Source organism: Piliocolobus tephrosceles, chromosome 7 (assembly GCF_002776525.5).
Source record: "Piliocolobus tephrosceles isolate RC106 chromosome 7, ASM277652v3, whole genome shotgun sequence".
In the NCBI taxonomy this organism is placed as follows: Eukaryota; Metazoa; Chordata; class Mammalia; order Primates; family Cercopithecidae; genus Piliocolobus; species Piliocolobus tephrosceles.
The window spans coordinates 40,927,712-40,947,155 of NC_045440.1; the positions used below are offsets into that span (position 1 = coordinate 40,927,712).

Sequence of the window (19,444 nt, forward strand, 5' to 3'; positions counted from 1 at the left end):
ATAAAGGAAGGTGAAATTAAAGTCATATGGGTATGAACAAGAAGCAGCACATCACCATGAAAAAGCAATTCAGCACACCACACCCTTTAGGAATTATTCAATGAAAGCCAATTTCTGGGGACCAACATCCCAGTGAACTGTTCCTATTTGTTCTCCCACTGTTGGTACCTCCTGTGTTTCTGTCCACACAGAGTAAAACTCTGAGCCTAAGTAAATTATTAGCCATTGCAGTAGTGGAAAATAACTCAGATAATATACACAAAAGCGGATGGGTTAACAAAGATAATGTAAGAAACAACTAAAAAAACATGCTGGAGAACTGTCACTCATATTTTCAGAACTTTCTTCTTTAGCTGCTCAAAAATCCTCGATGGAATTGAAGGTGCTTCTATAATGAGCCTTTTCTTTGGTTTTTGACTATTCTTCCGTGAATATCTTCATGAGTCATTTGGCCAGGCAGTCCACTCACAGGCATCTGACACATTATTATTTAGTCCTGGAAATGGTTGCCACGCCACAGGCTTTAGGCGGCTTCCTGTGGGAATAAGCCTGATGCACTGGTCTCTGCTGCAGATATGCTGAAACTAGGTTTATCTCTCACATTCAAAGATGGCATTGTTTCCAAGGAGATGCCTTTAAAAAAGAAAAGTTGAAAATCAACTAGATTAAAAAAAAAAAACTAATAATGCAGTGTAAATTTTCATACAATATTATATTTCAGCTTAGACTGAAAAATAATTCTAATAAGAAATTTTAATGTTTTACTTCAGTTTTAAGTATACAATATTTTCAAAAAAACTTAAAAGGGCATCACAGGGTATACAATAAAAGTACTGCAAATAATTGACAAGCATGGTTTACAATCCACTGTAAGATGAACTACTGAATTGATGACTTGGTAAACTTCTTCCAGCCATAGGATTCTGAAACTGTATTATCTGGTGATTAAATCTTCGTACCACTGAACCAAATCTAGGCAAGTCATTTGTTTGCCCAGGTCTTCTTAAATATAAAATACAGGACTGGTTCTTCTTACGGGAGAAGAGGCACCAGAATCACTTAAGGATGGTTTAATACTGATGTCCAGGGCCTGTGGCAGCAGCTCTACCAAATCTGCATCTCAAGGGTTAAGTGTTACTTTCAGGATAAACCATTCTGGGTCATTCTGCTGTACATTCCTAGTTAAAGAATAGATCATGTTCAGAATCCAGCTTTCCAACCCTAAAATTCATAACATGGGGCTAGTAGGGATTTCATTAAATTATCCTAGCTTTGTAGGCTAAAAATAAATTAATCAGTGTATTACTCTCTCTTTCCCTAAAAGTTTTCCATTCAGGGAAGAGCCTGAAATGAAGATTAGGGCTAACGTGCAAATTGGATAAAAACTTCAATATAGATTATTTTAACTCAAGTTTTCCAAAATACTGCCTCAGATACTTAAACAGAACACAAGGTGTAGGTCAATATTCATTATCACAAGTTTCTTTTATGCAGGCCATCCCAAAATATGTAATGTTCTTACGGGAGCATAACCAAAGCAGCAAGTCATTTCATCACTGACTCAAATTCTGAAGCTACTCTCAAGATAAATGACATGACATCCTTCCCAGTGGAAACAATCTGTATAATACAGAATACTGTACCTGCAACGTGTGTGTGTGTCCTCCCTGGCTGCTAACCAGGCTTGCAGCCCATGCTTCATTCAAGGGTACTTCCTCCTGATTCCTGGACAGCTGGTTTGGTGATGTATATACTCCCCTATCTGTGGAGCCATTTAGATTCGGTGACCGTTGATGCCCAATGCCCCCCAAAATCATACTGTCAGCTCCCAACAAAAGGGAGACATACTGTGGCTTTCAGAGAAATACCACTGTTCTTCATCTTGCTGAAATTTGTAGGCCCTCATCTAATTCTAAACAGCTTCAAACTGACTTTATTCCAGGTGTGTCACCAAATCAACCACACAATTTTACATTTTTTTCCACCAAAGTATTACTTGGTTTGAAGAGACCTCTTGACCCCAACAGTGTTCCTTATTGCTCAATACAACCTGAAAAAGTGGATCAAGATTCTACAAAAAGGCTGGGCATGGTGGCTCACACCTGTAATCCTAGCACTCTAGGAGGCCAAGGTGGGTGGATCACCTGAGGTCAGGAGTTTGAGACCAGCCTGGCCAACATGGTGAAACCCTGTCTTCTATTAAAAATACAAAAATTAGCCAGTGTGGTGGCAAGTGCCTGTAATCACAACTACTCAGAAGGCTGAGGCAGGAGAATCGCTTGAACCCAGCAGGCGGAGGCTGCAGTGAGGCGAGATCGCACTGCTGCACTCCGGCCCGAGCGACAAAGCCAGATCCTGTCTAAAAAAAAATAAATTATACAAAAAGGCCAGGCACAATGGCTCACTGACGTACCCAGCACTTTGGGAGGCTGAGGAGGAGGGTTGTTTGAGCCCCGGAGTTCAAGACCGGCTTGGGCAGTACAGTGAGACCTCATCTCTACACAAAATTTAAAAATTAGTTGAGCACAGCGGTGCGTGCCTGTATCCCCAGCTACTCTGGAGGCTGAGGTAGGAGGATTGCTTGAGGCAGAGGCTGCAGTGAGATCACACTACTGCACTCTAATCTGGACGACAGAGTGAGAACCTGTCTCAAAAAAAAAAAAATTTTTTTTTCACAAAAAGACAAAGCAAATGGACAGAAGTGTATAGGAAACCTTTAGTAATAACCACATTAAGGTAACTTACTACCACTAGGGCATCAAATCTGGTAAGCGTTTAAAAAAAGAAATGCAGTAAGATATCCAGTGTCATTCAATATTATTTTATTTGGCATAAGTTTTTTGATACTAAATTAGTAACAAGCAGTCATTGTCCTATGTCCTGGTGAATCACTGTTCTAGAATTCAGCATCTATAAAGAATTATAATCCTCAGCTTTGAGATTCAAACTTCAGTTTCTCTCCCCCATCTTTAGTCATTTCAATATATAATGTCCCCTTAACCATTCCATTATCAATGTCCTCTCTATAGAAAATCCAGCATTCCTTCTGCAGTTTAGAGACACTGCAATCTCTTAGGCTACTTTGAAATTTTTAAAAGAGCATCTCTTACAGCTGCAAAAGTAGTGCTTAGATCTCCCTTCGAAGTATAAAGTAAATATCCTCAGAGAAACCACACTGCCTCTGGAGCCAGACTGCCTCCTTATGATTTCCGGTACGATCTTGAGCAAGAAACTTAATTACTTTGCTGTCTCCATTTCTTCCTCTGAAAAATGAGGAAATAATTGTACCTACTTCAAAGGATTGTTGTGAGGTTCACATTTTAAGCACAACATAAGTATTAACTCTTATTTAGCTCCAAATTCTAGTACTGTTTCACATGTGTACACTAGGTTTGCCTAACTAAAATACTACCTAACATTTTGAATATCTTTGATGTTTCCCCACAGTAACATTCATTTAATAGGTAAATATAAACCTACTCTCTCGATATATATTATATATTACATTATATTATATATTACATATGTAATATATGCAATATATATTATATAATAGATGTAATATTATATATAATAGATATAATAATATATTATATGTATATATAATATTATATATTATATATTATACCGGATACCAAGGCAATTCTCAAAAATAGGACATCCCATAGCATTGAAGAGCTTATATTTTGGGCGAGGAAACAAAATACATGAAACACTCATGTATCAATATAAAGCTATAAAAGATTAACTGTCACAGAGTGTGGTATACACAGTAAATGTTCAAAGAGTCATTGTGGGCTGCAGATTGCAGAGAAAGTCAGGCTGGAGTGGCCCTGCACCTAAAGGCAGGTGGAATCTTCACTAGCGGAAAGTGGAAAGAGGATTCCCCAGGGAACGTGCTCATTCTACAAAGGTTTACGGAGCACTGTTTGCCAGGTTCTGTTACAGGCCCCAGGGAAAAGACAATGAGTGAAACAGAAGAAGTCCCTGCATTCAGGGAGCTTAAAGGGCACTCCATCTGAGAGCCAAATTTTGAAGGAATGAGAAAGGCTTGTCTTCCTGTCATAGGAAACACATCATTTAAATGCCTTATGAACAGGAGCCAATGCTGTTATTACACTCACTACGGCTTTCCAACAGTGACAAACATACAGAAATTCCAAAATTTTTTCATGTACTGTAATATACTGTATTCTAAATCAGTGCCATCTTTAAAAAGCACATAGGCCGGGCACGGTGGCTCACACCTGTAATCCCAGCACTTTGGGAGGCTGAGGCGGGCGGATCATGAGGTCAGGAGATCGAGACCATCCTGGCTAACATGGTGAAACCCCATTTCCAGTCACAAATTCACTCCAAAAGAAAACATGTACATCTTTTTCATTCTAAGATCTTTCCATTGATGACAACTCTCAACTCCTCCCCTCCCCAAAGAAAATGACTTTAAGTAAACCCTCTTGTAAATACTGACTAGCAAAGCATTCTTAATCTTTTCCTCTTCCCAAAGATGGACCACCAGAATCTTCTGATAGCTAAGTTCCACATGCTTTTTTAATCACAAAGAAGACACACATCCAACTCTCCAGTCCTTTCAACTCCCAAGAAAATGCGAACTGTTAAGTTAAACCCTATGCTCATCTCAGAATCATTGTTACTTGGAACTGTTATGCCTACACAAATCATTAAATTCTATCTTCAAAATAAAATTAAGGAAGCCAAAACGATTCAATTAAATCCAATCAAAAACTTACTATTAATGCACAAAGTACTGGACTCAATACTAAGCATATGTTCAAGACATTTAAAGGCAAACCAAAAACTTAGACACACAAATCTTTCACAACTACCTACAATGTAAATAACATCCTTAACATTCAAATGCCCAGTAAAACTGCGCTAGACTCATCAACAAATAGCCAGTCCACTGTTTTTTGTTTTTTTTTTTTTCAGTTTGGTATTGGAAAATTAGTCTTGTTTCATTATGTTTGTTTACCCTTAATTAGGAATGTCACTTAGAAATTAAATATGGAAAGGGGGCTATTTAACAAAGGACCATTAGGGCTTTCTCAATATTTACCTTTTTCCAGTGTCCTAGCATAGCCTGTTCACTGGGTGACAATGTTATATAATGGAAACTTTGATAAATAAGAGACACGGGGCTTTGGAAACTATTCAGCACCTAAATAAAGGGACTAATTGTACTTTTATGAATTTTTAAAGCCATATTCCAACTTGAAACAACACATTAATTTACTCTATGGGATGTAAAGTATGGCAATTTTATATTGCCAACACTCTTATTTTACAAAAGCAGAAACAAGCATTTAATGTACACGTTTGCCAGAGCGGTAGCTGTGGCTCATGTCTGTAATCCCAGCATTTTGGGAGGCCAAGGCAAACGGATCACCTGAGGTCTGGAGTTCGAGACCAGCCTAGCCAACATGGTGAAACCCCGTCTTTACTAAAAAATACAAAACTTAGCTGGGCGTGGTGGCAGGCGCCTGTAATCCCAGCTACCTGGGAGGCTAAGGCAGGAGAATCGCTTGAACCCGGGAGGCAGAGGTCGCAGTGAGTCAAGACAGTGCCATTGAACTCCAGCCTGGACAATAAGAGCAAAATCCCGTCTCAAAAAAACAAAATAACAATAATGTACACGTTTCACATGTGGACACACTGAAATCAAACTCACGTATTCAAATCTTTTGAGATTAAGTGACATAAAGCATGCACACCATTTGGCACAGGCCACGCAAACAATCAGTACTCAACATCACCTGTTATTTTCCTAATTTTCCAACTTTAGAGTCAAACTAAATGTTATACAATTATATATATATATGATTATATATACACTATATATAAATACATATAAACACCGTACACTAAGCTAGTATGTTATTGCGTGAAGTAATGGTCTTACCCTAGACAAAAGTGAGTTTAACTGTAACAGATGAAACAAAGAATAGAAAACTTGTTAAGTGTTCAATGTTAGCTCTCACCTCTGCAGGGTTTCCTGTGACTTATAATTACCAGTCAGCTGGTCCTAGAGAACTTGCTCAAAATGTATTGTAAAGACGAACTACGTGGACCAGTGGCCATTTATTTGCAAGGTGGCACCAACCACTGACATCCGATCACTTCCATACTGATGCTGAAATCCTATGCAAATTCATTACCTATGTCAAGCTGGGAAACACTTCTGTCAAGTCACTACACAATTAAATAAAAATAGCCAAAAGGCACTTACACTGACAATGCTATAGCATCCTGGCCAAATCCAGTTTTGAAAACACTACGGTGTCAGCCACGCACCATTTAGGACGGGGAAAATGGAAAGCCAGTTTGGATAACAGACGCTTTCTTAAGAGTACACGTGAATATGAAAAGGGACTCTATGCCCTCAAGACCAAAAAAGAAATCCTCTGCGCTGCCCAGCTTCATCGCGCCAGGTGGGACAACATACACGACCCCTCCCCCGCCGAGTCCCGCCCCACGCGCGCACAGCGGAGCAGGAGGCGCCGGGCATTCGCAGGTAATGCCGGGTCCCTGACACTTCCGTCGAGTTTTCGCAAAGGCGCCGCACGGCAAGCGACGGCCAGGTCCACGTGGGCCAGCAGGCGGGGGGCACGCAACCCGCCGCCGCCTCTAGCCCCGCCGGCGCCCGCCAGCCCGGCCCCCACCCGCGGGAGCCCGGGAGTCCGGGCCGGGGGCTTGCGGGGAGCGGCGCGCGCAGCCCGGGCGGGGGTCGCGGCGGGGGAGGGGAAAGGAGCCCGGCTCCACTCACGCGCCCGGGGGCGGCACCGGGACCGCAGCTGCGTCTCTCCGGCTCAAAAAACTGAAAAAGGGAAAGAGGGGGGGAAAAAAAAAAAAAAAAAAAGACCTGACTCCTCGTTTCATCCGGAAACCGATCGGCCGGCAGGAAATGACGAAGGCAGAGGGCGTCCAGGTCCGCTCGGTAACCGGTTCCCGCGCGCCCGGCCCCGACTCCGGGAGAAAAGAGCCCCGGAGCAGAGCAGCGCTGCCCACGTGCCGCCTCCGGAGCTGGCAGCGTGAGTGGCCCCGCGTCCCCGCGCCTCCCAGTCCCCGGCGGGGCCGCGTCACCCGGCCCCGCCCCGCGCCGCCCGCCCCGCCCCGGACGCGGGAGTAAGGGGGGGTCGCCGCCCGCCCGCCCCAGGTCCCGTGCGGTCCCCGAAGCTCGGAGCACCTGCCCGGTCCAGGAGCGGAGCTCCTCGGCGTCGCGTGGAGCAGCCAGTCGCCCGCTTCCGGAAGCGCACACGGCCCAGTCGCAGCGGCCCATCTGCCAGGGCGGCGGGGGCTCAGCGGGAGGGTTGAGGCTGAATCACGCGCAGCCTGCGGGCGGCGGAAACGTCCCTAGAGCCTGGCCGCCCCGGGACCCGGGCAGCTTCCTGGGAGAGGATTACATTTTCTCCCTGCTCCACTTGACTTTCTTCCGGAAGGAGCAGGTCTCGCAGGATCGGGGCCAAGGCTGGAAGAGTTCAGGTTTGGGAGTCGTGTGTGTAACAGCTCCACGCCCTGGCCCGTGTGGCTTTGGGCAAGTTATATAACCACTGCCGCCACCCCAGCTTCTTTTCCTGTAAAATGGAGCTTTAGTGCCGCCCAGCAGGGTTGTTGGGATGATTCAGTGACTCTGTGGACTGCCCAGCACCTGTGAATTGCTTTCCTCGATGTTGGGTGAAGGCCTGTGAGCTTGTATGTACCCTTCTCCTTCAGGATGCCAAGCCTTTAGTGTTTCAGAGGAATGAGAGAAAGAAATCCCATTTATTGATGCAGAGGATTTTGTTGTAAGGGACTCTAGGAACTAAGTGGTTCCAATGTGAATTTGTATCAAAATAACAAAGTTCTAAGTGAGAGACAAAAATGGTAACATGAATGCACGATGACAAGCGGTGGTCAGTTTTAGAACCACCTAGACGTGGCATGAGGAACCCAAAATCACGACACAGATTTTAAAGCTTATGATACAGTGACCTAGTCCCTAGAAGTAGTTCTTGGCTGGGCATGGTGGCTCACGCCTGTAATCCAGCACTTTGGGAGGCTGAGGCGGGCAGATTGCCTGAGCTCAGGAGTTTTGAAACCAGCCTGGGCAGTATAGTGAGAGGACCCCCACTCCCCCGACTTTAAAAAACAAAAAAAAAAAATTATCCAGGCATGGTAGCACTTGCCTGTATTCCCAACTACCTGGGAGGCTGAGGCAGGAGAATCCCTCAATTCCGGGAGGTGGAGGCTGCAGTGAGCCGAGATCGCACCACTGCCCTCCAGCCTGGGTGGCAGAGCGAGACCCTGTTTTTTTAAAAAAAAAAGAAAGAAAGAAAACGTAGTTCTCATCCTAAAAGTTTGGCAACCTAAAACCAACTCCTAGTTGTCATATATTGGCAACTTAGATACACATATTTACTTGGAACTTAATTCAGCCCATCCTAGCCTCTCCTTACTGAAATAGTTCAAGCATTACATTACAGGAAAATGTGAAAAAAGGTATCTTGCTTTAGATTCCAGAGGAAGGCTGTGGTGGTATGCAGTAAGCGTGCAACAGGTGTATGTGTGTACACTTGGTTACACTATGGCATGCCGAGAAGGAGGGGACGGGGTCATAGTTCAGGCTGCATGTGGGCTGTGGGTCTGTACTGTGACTCAGGACCAGAGCACTCCTTACTCCTGGCAGCCTTACAAAGTCATGCCATTGATCATGATTGAGGACTGGGAGGGAAAGGCCTCCCCTCTGCAAATCTTTCACAACTACACTCCTAAAAATAACTGAAGTGCATGTCCCTGGAAGCACAGAAGAGTGACCTCATGACATACCAATCATGTTGTATAATATAGGTTGTATAATTCACGTTAAAATTTTACCGTTCTGTGTCAGCAGTAATTGGAAATTTTTTCCTAAGTGTAATTAAAGACCTGCATATTTGGGGCAGGAGGAAGTAGCGCTTTGAGTAGGAATATACCATTTACTGTGGTACATGTATATACATTTCATGTGGCACATTACCAGAATCTTGCGAAAAATTAAAGCAAGAAATTAACCTGATTCTGATCCATTTTGTCATTAGAAAATAGGAAACATTTTATAATTTGTCAGATAAATGACACCCATGAAATGTTCTAGTGGCCAGTGCTGTATGGCTCCCTGTTTCTTGCCTAATTTGTTAATAACACTCAATCCTGAAAGCTGCCTCCCTTGCTGCATAATTGTCCTGGGGCTTCTGCAGCATCTCAAATCAAGACACATAAAGTCATCTTTTTTTTGCCAAACACGGTGGTGGTGGTTGCTATTTTACACTTTGGCACCAACGAAGTTTGAGATTCCATAAATTATACAGACAGTTATAGTGTCTGGGCTTCCAAAAGTTTCCATGTCTAAAGTAGGCTGATTACTTACTATAAACCATAAAGTTACATTCAGAGGAACTCTGGAATTTAGTTTTGAGGAATAAGAATTCAAACTGTCAATATGCCAAATACCTCTGTACCTCTCACTCAAAAAAAATCCACAGCCAGTCTTCAGTATCTAGGAATTGGGTATAGTCTAGTGTTTAAATAATATTTAGATAGTGCATCTACAAATGTTTACAATTTAAGTTCTGTTTTTATTGTTCCTGGCTAATTTTCACGAGACCAATCTTTATATTCAGCAGACACCCATAGTTATTTTCGTGAAATCACTCCTGCCTTCAGTGTGAAGAGTTGAAGTTAAATGGCTGTTCATGATACTCACTTTATTCTAAAGGAGTACATTATGTCCCCAAACTTCTGACAAAGACAAGTTGTCAGAAAGGCAAAAACATGCCACGTGGCTTAGGAACAGACCTCTCCTGAAACTGCATTCTTCTTTTTTTTTTTTTTTTTATTATACTTTAAGTTCTAGGGTACATGTGCATAACGTGCAGGTTTGTTACATATGCATACATGTGCCATGTTGGTGTGCTGCACCCATCAACTCGTCAGCACCCATCAATTCATCATTTATATCAGGTATAACTCCCCAATGCAATCCCTCCCCCCATCCCATGATAGGCCCCATTGTGTGATGTTCCCCTTCCCGAGTCCAAGTGAGCTCATTGTTCAGTTCCCACCTATGAGTGAGAACATGCGGTGTTTAGTTTTCTCTTCTTGTGATAGTTTGCTAAGAATGATGGTTTCCAGCTGCATCCATGTCCCTACAAAGGACGCAGACTCATCCTTTTTTATGGCTGCATAGTATTCCATGGTGTATATGTGCCACATTTTCTTAATCCAGTCTGTCACTGATGGACATTTGGGTTGATTCCAAGTCTTTGCTATTGTGAATAGTGCCGCCATCAGAGAATGCAAATCAAAACCACAATGAGATACCATCTCACACCAGTTAGAATGCATTCTTCTTATATAGAGGCAAGCTAGAAGAAAGAACTCTGCCCTCAGTACATATATATTAACTAGCTGGCCAAATCTACACTAATGAACACTTTGGAGGCTTACAGCATGGACTCCTGCAAGACATTTTAGGGGAAGAATTTTTGCAATGCCTTCATTATTGTAGGCAGCGTAGAAAAAATCACCGAACAACTTTTTAGACTCTTTTTCTTGGTATTAGAAAATGACTGATTCTCAGAAACTACAGTGCAGCTATCACCTATATTTGTCCATTTTTCTCCTGTATATAGAGTGTCTAAAACAATACTTCTGGATTTTCTTTACGTATTAGGTCATTTCACTTAGACTTACCTTTTATGTCCCAACACAAGGGAGGAACTTTCTCTTTAAGGAAAAATTCAGTGAGCTTCTCAAACACAAAGAAGTCATTACTTTTACTTGCTGTTTGATGCACTTGCTGTGACCACTCTAACTTTCTGTGGGAATGTCCAAAGAATGCATTTCCTAGGGTAGATGTCACAGCTGTGTCAATAGCAAAATGTATCTTTTCATCCCATAGCTGCTTTCAACCAAATTTGTCCAGCAGGCCAAAACTAGATAAAGCTCCAAACCTTTCCCAGTATGGGAGGCATGCAGGGTGAGAGAGCCATGTTCTGACTGTCACATCCTTGCTAGGCTGCTGTGCAACACTTTTGTAGCAGCACAGCCAGGTGTTGAGTCTCTGTGTTTTTTGTTTTTGTTTTTTGAATAGAGTCCCACTCTGTCACCCAGGCTGCAGTCTCGGCTCACTGCAACCTCCGCCTCCCAGGTTCAAGCGATTCTTCTGCCTTATCCTCCTGGGTAACTGGAAATACAGGCACCTGCCATCATGCCCAGCTAATTTTTTTGTATTTTTAGTAGAAACAGGGTTTCACCATGTTAGCCAGACTGGTCTTGAACTCCTGACCTCAGGTGATCGCCCACCTCGGCCTCCCAGAGTGCTGAGATTACAGGCACCAGCGAAGTCTCTGTTTTAAAGTATTCTGTTACTTTCCTCTGGGTGTTACAATTTGGAAGCTGCAATAACATTTCAAGCTCAGTCCTTTTAGTAATATTATTTTTTATCCCAAGTTTCTTAAGGGGCCAGATTGTAAATATTTTAGGTTTTGTGGACTTTGAAACAAAATCAATATTGTGTAGGTGCAGTCCTTGGTATTCGGGAGATTGGTGCCGGGACCCCCTCAGATATCAAAATCCATAGATGCCCAAGTCCCGATATAAAATGGCATAGTATTTGCATATAACCTAAGCACATCCTCTGTGTACTTTAAATCATCTCTAAGCACTTATAATACCTAGTACAATGTAAATGCTATGTTAATAGTTGGTATAATGTATTTTTTTAAATTTGTATTTTTGTTTTGCAAATATTTTCCTTTCACGGTTGATTATGCGGATGCAGAACTGTCAGATAGAGAGGGCCAACTGCACCATTTAAAATGTGCCACTTAGAAATGTAAATCCCATTCTTGGCTCATGGGCCGCACACAAACAGGCAGTGGACTGGATTTGGCCAGTAGGCCATATGTTTGCCAACCCTTCTCCAGACAGTGCTACCATTATTAATTAAAAGAAACCCTACTTTCTTTTCTCTCTTACAGCCCCATGGCTGGGGGTTATGGAGTGATGGGTGACGATGGTTCTATTGATTATACTGTTCACGAAGCCTGGAATGAAGCCACCAATGTTTACTTGATAGTTATCCTTGTTAGCTTCGGTCTCTTCATGTATGCCAAAAGGTAAATTTTTGTTTCTCAGGGTAGATAAAAACTGTGCATATACAAGTTTTGCAAGTTTAAGAAATGTGAAATGAATATGTAAAAGTAATTGCATCAGGCTGGGCGCAGTGGCTCACACCTGTAATCCCAGCACTTTGGGAGGGCAAGGTGGGCGGATCACGAGGTCAGGAAATTGAGACAATCCTGGCCAACATGGTGAAACCCTGTCTCTACTAAAAATACAAAAAGTAGCTGGACGTGGTGGCACGTACCTGTAATCCCAGCTACTTGGGAGGCTGAGGCAGGAGAATCACTTGAACCAGGGAGTTGGAGGTTGCCGTGAGCCGAGATCGCACCACTGCACTCCAGCCTGGTGACAGAGCGAGACTCCACCTCAAAAAATAAATAAATAAAATAAATTTCATTATAATTTTTGTTCTAGTGCTGAAAGACACTATCTACTCTGGTCTCAAGCATTGGTGGCCAAGGTTTGGCTCTGAAAACCCCATTACTGACCAGACATGGTGACTCACACCTGTAATCCCAGCACTTTGGGAGGCTGAGGCAGGTGGATCTCCTGAGGTCAGGAGTTCAAGACCAGCCTGGCCAACATGATGAAACCCCGTCTCTACTAAAAATACAAAAATTAGCTGGGCGTGATGGCGCCAGCCTGTAATCCCAGCTACTTGGGAAGCTGAGGCAGGAGAATTACTTGAACCTAGGAAGAGGATGCAGTGAGCCAAGATCGTGCCGCTGCACTCCAGCCTGGGCGATAAAGTAAGACTCCGTCACAAAAACAAAAAGAAAAACATCCATTGCTTTAAGCAATGGAGAGGTAAGTACCACTCTTAGCCCCCAGGCCAGCTGCACTAAACTCTGAATTCTGTAATTTCTGATATAGCCCAATTTTATCATCCAGCCTGGGTTCATTGTCACCCTTCATTGAGCACATTGTTTTGGCTTAAGTCCCTGAATGCAGAAACACTGACTCCTATGTATTCAGCAAATCTCCCTTCAGCCAGTATAAGCTTTTCCTTGTTTTTTGTGCATGACTGTATCATAGCACTTATTAAACAGCGTTAGTCTTATCTGATTACTTGTTTGTCCATTCCACAAACATGTCTTTTTTGTCTTTTACCTTTGGGTCCTTGGTGTGCCTTAGAGTGTAAATCTTCAATGAATATTTCCTGCCTTAATTCCAGATGTTGTAGCTTAATTTAATTGCTTTTCCACATTCCCTGGCTCCTTTCCCAGAAGTACAGTAAAAGGGGAGGTGCGGGGATGCTTTAAAAAGAGGAAGAGCAGTGTTAGATTTGGATACTTCCGCAGACACATGCTTTACAGGTATCCTCTCCCAAGGTAAAAAGGCATTCGAGAGTTCAAGGTAGTTAGTAATCCAGAAATAATTTCAGTTTGGCCTGAGGAATTATTCAGAGCCCCCACTTGCGCCCAGATCTCAGCTGAACCCTCCTGGAGCAGCTGGCCTGTTGGCTCATGAACTCTAGGGGTGGTGAGAGGAGGCTCCCTGACCATCACTGATCACCTGGCAGGTGACCACTTTCCTCTAAGCCACCACTGCCTCCCCATGTTTCTTTTAAAAGCAGAGGCACGCTGTTCTTAATTTTAAAAAGATGTCTCCACTAAGGCCATGCTATTGTATTTAAGAAATACGTTTATTCATTACTTTCTAAAATTAAGGTCTGCTCACATTCAGTTTTTTCTCCAGCCCAGTCATTTAGCTTTATCTGGATGATGTGAAAGGGAGGAAAAATCAGCTGTTCTCTTGTTTGTGATTTTCTCGTAGGATATTTGGCTTTTGGGGATTGAGGAGAATCACAATGGAGGAACTTCACTTTGTTGTGTTAATTGGATGTGTTCAGCTACTTACTTTTCTCACTTACAGCTTCATACTTTTTAGTGAAAGAAATAATACTTTGAGCCAAGGAAGCAGCTCTCAAAGACAAAAGAGAAAGTAAAATGGGCTTGTTGTCATTTAAGTCCTTTTGCCACAGCTTCTGATGACCAGGATCATAAGCATATTACAACTCTATAGACATTAATACAAACATCTCTTCTGCATGGATTTTGTGTTTAGGAACAAAAGGAGAATTATGAGGATATTCAGCGTGCCACCTACAGAGGAAACTTTGTCAGAGCCCAACTTTTATGACACAATAAGCAAGATCCGTTTGAGACAACAACTGGAAATGTATTCCATTTGTAAGTGTATTCTGTGCTGAAAGATACACATATGCATGTTTAAAATAGATTTTCTGGAATTGAGTTCATTTAGCAAAATGTTATTAGAAATCGTAAGTGATGAAAACTTAGTACTTTTTTTAGATGTTTAATATGCTTTTCAGATACTTATCCTTTGTTCCTTTTGTATTTTATGCCATTTGCATATGATACTGGCTCAAAATAAGGCATATAACTTAATTCAACATAGCAGCATTATTCACTATAGTCAAAAGGTGGAAATCACCCACACGTCCTCAGCAGATGAATGAATAAACAAAGTGTGGTGCGTACAATAGAATGTTATTCAGCCCTTAAAAGGAAGGACATTCTGGCTGGGAGTGGTGGCTCACACCTACAATCTCAGCACTTTGGGAGACCGAGGTGGGTGAATCACAAGGTCAGGAGTTCAAGACCAGGCTGGCCAAGATGGCGAAACCCTGTCTCTACCAAAAATACAAAAATTAGCTGGGTGCATTGGTGGGTGCCTGTAATCCCAGCTACTCGGGAGGCTGAGGCAGGAGAATCGGTTGAACCCGGGAGGCGGAGGTTGCAGTGACCTGAGATCATGCCACTGGACTCTAGCCTGGGTGACAGAGCAAGACTCCGTCTCAAAAAAAGAAAAAAAGAAAGTCCATTCTGACACGCTACACGTGAATGAACCTCGAAGATGGTATCCTAAGTGAAATAAGCCAGTCACAACAGAACAAGTATTGGATTATTTCATTTACGTGAGGCAAATCATAGACATACAAAGTAGAATGGTGGTTGCCAGGGGCTGCAGGAGAGGGGAATAGGAAGTTTAATGGGTCCAGAGTTCAGCTGGGGATGATGAGAAGAGCTCTGTGGATAGATGGTGGTGATGGTCACAGCAATGTGAGTACATGTAATACCACTGAACTGTACACTTAAAAATGGTTAAAACGGTAAAGTTTATGTTATGTGTATTTTACCACATTAAAAAAATTCTTTTAAAGAAACATAAGTATTGCTAAAAAAAAAAAAAAAAAAAAAGTACAGAGCCTGGGACCAGGCATGGTGGCTCACGCCTGTAATCCTAGCACTTTGGGAGGCTGAGACGGGCGAATCACTTGAGGTCAGGAGTTCGAGACCAGCCAGCCAATGTGGTGAAACCCCATCTTTACTAAAAGTACAAAAATTAGCTGGACGTGGTGGTGGGCACCTGTAATCCCAACTACTTAGGAGGCTGAGGCAGGAGAATTGCTTGAACCCAGGAGGCAGAGGTTGCAGTGAGTCGAGATCACGCCATTACACTCCAGCCTGGGCAACAAGAGTGAAACTTCATTTAATTAAAAAAAAAAAAAAAAGAGTACAGAGCCAGGAGCTCTGTATGAAAAATTCTGAGTAAAGAACTAAGTTTTTATTGACACATATGCAAAACAAGTTATCCACTGTCAGTAATATGCTCAGTAACACAGCAGATACATTATAAATCCACAGTTTATTTCTTTTTTGATGGGAATGATATAAAATAAAATTGATTCGAATTTCTGTTTGCAAGGTGTATTAGTTTTCTTTTGCTGCTGTAACGAATTACCACAAATGTAGTGGCTTAAACCACACGAACATGTTGTCTTACAGTTCTGTGGGTTAGAAGCTCCACAGCAGCTGTACTGTGCTAACTGCATGGTTCTGTAATTCTAGAGCCTCTAAGGAAAATCCCTGTCTTTGCCTCCTACAGCTTCTCAGGGCCATCCACACTCCTTGGGTCACAGTCCCTTCCTCCATCTGCAAAGCATTGCATCTTTCTGACTATTTCATGTCCACATCTCCTTCTCTCAGAACTTAGGCAGGAAAAAAACTCTGTAATTTTAAGGGCCCATCTGATTATATTGGGCAGATAATCCAGAGTCATCTCCCCATGTCAAGGTCCCTACCTTAATCACATCTTCAGAGTCCCTTTTGTCCTGTGAGGTAACATAGGCACAGATTATGGGACAAGATATGGACATCTTTGGGAGCCATTATGCTTATAAGCAGTGAGAACATGTGTGGATTTGCACATTTAATGAATCCCAGCATATAATGAATCCCAGCATAAAGGGTCCTTAGTGCTCGTGACATATCGTGTCCTGACAGAGTCTAGTGCTTCCAGAAGAAACAGGCAACAGAATTCTTTTTTTAAATAGAAGACTCCCGAAGTTGTACGCTTTTGGCTACAAAAATCTGAATCTACCCTGAGTAGCATAAACAAATAATATCTCCTTATTGGCTAGTGAAAAATTTAGAAGAGATTGGCCAGGCGCGGTGGCTCACCCCTGTAATCTCAGCGCTTTGGGAGGCCAAGGCGGGTAGATCACGAGGTCAGGAGATCAAGACCATCCTGGCTAACACAGTGAAAACCCATCTCTACTAAAAATACAAAAAATGAGCAGGGCGGGGTGGCGGGCACCTGTAGTCCCAGCTACTCGGGAGGCTGAGGCAGGAGATTGGTGTGAACCCAGGAGGCAGAGCTTGCAGTGAGCCCAGATTGCACCACTGCGCTCCAGCCTGGGCAACAGAGTGAGACTCCGTCTCAAAAAAACAAGAAGAACTCAGAAGAGATTGAAAGTTTTAAAGCTAAGCATTGGATGACACAAAGACTTTTAGCCATGTATTTTCTCTAGTTTCAGGTTAAGACAGTTTTTCTTCAATCAACATTTCTTAGAAGTACAAAAAGAAGACAGAATTGCATATTTAATTTTCTTCTAGTTTATATTGAAGACATTATATGTTTAATCAACAATAAGCCTGTTAGATTTATAAGTTAAAATATAGTCCAATTCCTTATGGTGTGGACAAAAGCATTATTATTAACTTTAAGATGGAAATGACAGGTAATAAAGGAAGAAATTACAAAACATTAATTTTAATAGCTTAGATCAGGCATGATGGCTCACACCTATAATCCCAGCACTTTGGGAGGCCAAGGCAGAATGATCGTTTGAGCCCAGGAGTTCAAGACCAGCCTGGGCAACATGGTGAAACCCTGTCTCTACTAAAAATACAAAAAATTAGCTAGGCGTGGTGATATCAGGCAGTAGTCTCAGCTACTTGGGAGGCTGAGGTGGCAGGATTGTTTGAGCCTGGGAGGTCGAAGCAGCAGTGAGCCATGATTGTGCCACTGCACTCCAACCTTGGTGACAGAGTGAGATACTGTCTCAAAAATATAATTTTGAAGTTTTAATAGCTTAATGTTTATATTTTAAAGCTCTGAATAATCCTGATACATGAATAATAATAAACATATAAAAATTGGCATCAGCAGTGTTGAGAAATTAGAGGATCATGAAGTGTAATACATCTTTTCCAAAGAAACAAAATTGTTTTAATTCTAGACTAATTACTTAGCCGGGTGCAGTGGCTCATATCTGTAATCCCAGCACTTTAAGAGGCCGAGGCGAGAGGATCTCTTGAGGCCAGGAGTTCAAGACCAGCCTGGGCAATATGGCGAGACCCCATCTCTGCAAAAAAATACAAAATTAGCTGGGTGTGGTGGTGTCTGTCTGTGGTCTCAGCTACCTGGGAAGCTGAGGTGGGAGGATTGCTTGAGCCCAATAGGTTGAAGCTGCAGTGAGCTGTGATTGTGCCACTGCACCACAGCCTGGGCATCAGAGGGAGACTCTATCTCTGAAACAAACAAACAAAAACTAATTCTTTTTTGAGAATCATGACTTGACTGTAATTTAATGATACTAAGTAGTAATCATTTTGCAGTTTTATTAATTTTATCTCTTCTTTTTCTTGTTGTTTTTGTGAATAGCAAGAAAGTACGACTATCAGCAGCCACAAAACCAAGCTGACAGTGTGCAGCTCTCATTGGAATGAAGCCTCAGAAAATGAGCAACAGAAGTCATTGTTGCAAGCTCCTGATTCTTTCTACTAAATCGTGAACAGCTTTAAAAACATTTCTGTCTGCATAAAATTATTTTACTTGTGACTTTTCCCCAATTGTTTTGTGCTTGTTTTGCTTTTTTAAATTGCATCTCCAAGTCATTGTTAGGTAAATACAAATGGTTCAAAAGGCCTTGACACAGGGAGCCTGCACATATCCAAGATATATGTAACCAGCGATGGTGACTTGACCTTGCAAAGACCTGTGATTCCTTCAGGATAAAATCAGTGAGAAATAAAAACACATCTTGGGAAGCGGGAATCCTGGAGTTTATGCCGTTGAAAAATAAAAATGCAACCATTGGAATAACTTCCTGTTCGATTGTATTCTGTGAGTGATAAGTATCAGATCAGATCAATAACATTAATTTATTGTTAACAGCTCTTTTTTTTTGGAGACAGAGTCTGTTGCCCAGGCTGGAGTGCAGTGGCACGATCTCTGCTCACTGCAACTTCTACCTCCCAGGTTTAAGCGATTCTCCTGCTGCAGCCTCCTAAATATGCTGTTAACAGCTCTTTAATTAATGATCTTTGCTTCTTCAGAACTTGTATGGTGGACTGTCCTTTCTACATCATGATGCATTCTCCTGTGCTAATTTTAAAAGCTTTCTATAACTAGACTTTTTCCTCATTATGCTCCCAGGAGCGAGTTTGTTTTTATCCCCCAGTTTCATTTCCAGCAGGTAGCTCTACTTTAGGCCATACTGGGCCCCTGCTGTTGAATAAATGGATGCCTCTATATTGGCGTTGGCAACTCTGTGGTAATAGTACTACCACTGGCGAATGTTGCCGTCTGGTTACTTGGCATGCTAAGCTTTCCCAAAGAGCTTCATATCTTTTCTCGTTCTGTACTATACAATGAAATGTTTTTACCTAATTTTTCATATTTATTTAAATAAAAACTGACTGGGTAGTAGTGGGGAAGTTTAATTGTCCACGTAAGTCAAAAGAATCCATTTTTGAACTAGAGCTATTTTCAATTATAAGAGTTAGTTGGCTGGGCACGGTGGCTCATGCCTGAAATCCCAGCACTTTGGGAGGCCAAGGTGGGAGGATCATGAAGTCAGGAGTTGGAGACCAGCCTGGCCAACATGGTTAAACCCCATCTCTACTAAAAATACAAAATTAGAAGGGTGTGCTGGCTTGCACCTGTAATCCCAGCCACTCAGGAGGCTGAG

At 42.4% G+C, this 19,444-nt stretch overlaps 2 protein-coding genes across 8 annotated transcripts in view; one reads left to right on the forward strand and one right to left on the reverse strand.

The window, feature by feature from the left end:
* SLC20A2 (solute carrier family 20 member 2) overlaps positions 1–7,557 on the reverse strand; it is a 125,320-nt gene extending 117,763 nt beyond the window's left edge. The window contains exon 1 of one of the 4 annotated variants that reach the window (XM_023214446.2): positions 6,785–7,089. The gene's annotated coding sequence lies outside the window, so the exon portion shown is untranslated. Of the gene's footprint in view, positions 1–6,247; positions 6,750–6,784; positions 7,090–7,204 lie in introns of those variants that run through there. The other 3 variants (XM_023214448.2, XM_023214447.2, XM_023214445.2) reach the window with 3 other exon arrangements.
* Positions 6,486–18,593, forward strand: SMIM19 (small integral membrane protein 19). Of its 4 annotated transcripts, none has more exons than XM_023214453.2 (4): positions 6,486–6,532; positions 12,018–12,155; positions 14,230–14,354; positions 18,136–18,593. In XM_023214453.2, the coding sequence occupies exons 2-4, from the start codon at positions 12,022–12,024 to the stop codon at positions 18,198–18,200; spliced, it is 324 nt and encodes a 107-aa protein (XP_023070221.1). In that variant the 5' UTR covers positions 6,486–6,532; positions 12,018–12,021; the 3' UTR covers positions 18,201–18,593. The 4 variants fall into 4 exon arrangements, with proteins under 4 accessions (XP_023070221.1, XP_023070218.1, XP_023070219.1 ...); XM_023214450.1 differs by lacking the exon at positions 6,486–6,532 and adding an exon at positions 6,918–7,049; XM_023214451.2 differs by lacking the exon at positions 6,486–6,532 and adding an exon at positions 6,928–7,710.
* Positions 18,594–19,444: the final 851 nt, after the last annotated feature.

Coding starts and splice junctions, on each gene's coding strand:
- SMIM19 (XM_023214453.2), top strand. CDS start 12,022: ATGGCTGGGGGTTATGGAGTGATGGGTGACGATGGTTCTATTGATTAT. Junction 12,156..14,229: donor CTCTTCATGTATGCCAAAAG/GTAAATTTTTGT, acceptor TTTTGTGTTTAG/GAACAAAAGGAGAATTATGA. Junction 14,355..18,135: donor ACTGGAAATGTATTCCATTT/GTAAGTGTATTC, acceptor TTTTGTGAATAG/CAAGAAAGTACGACTATCAG.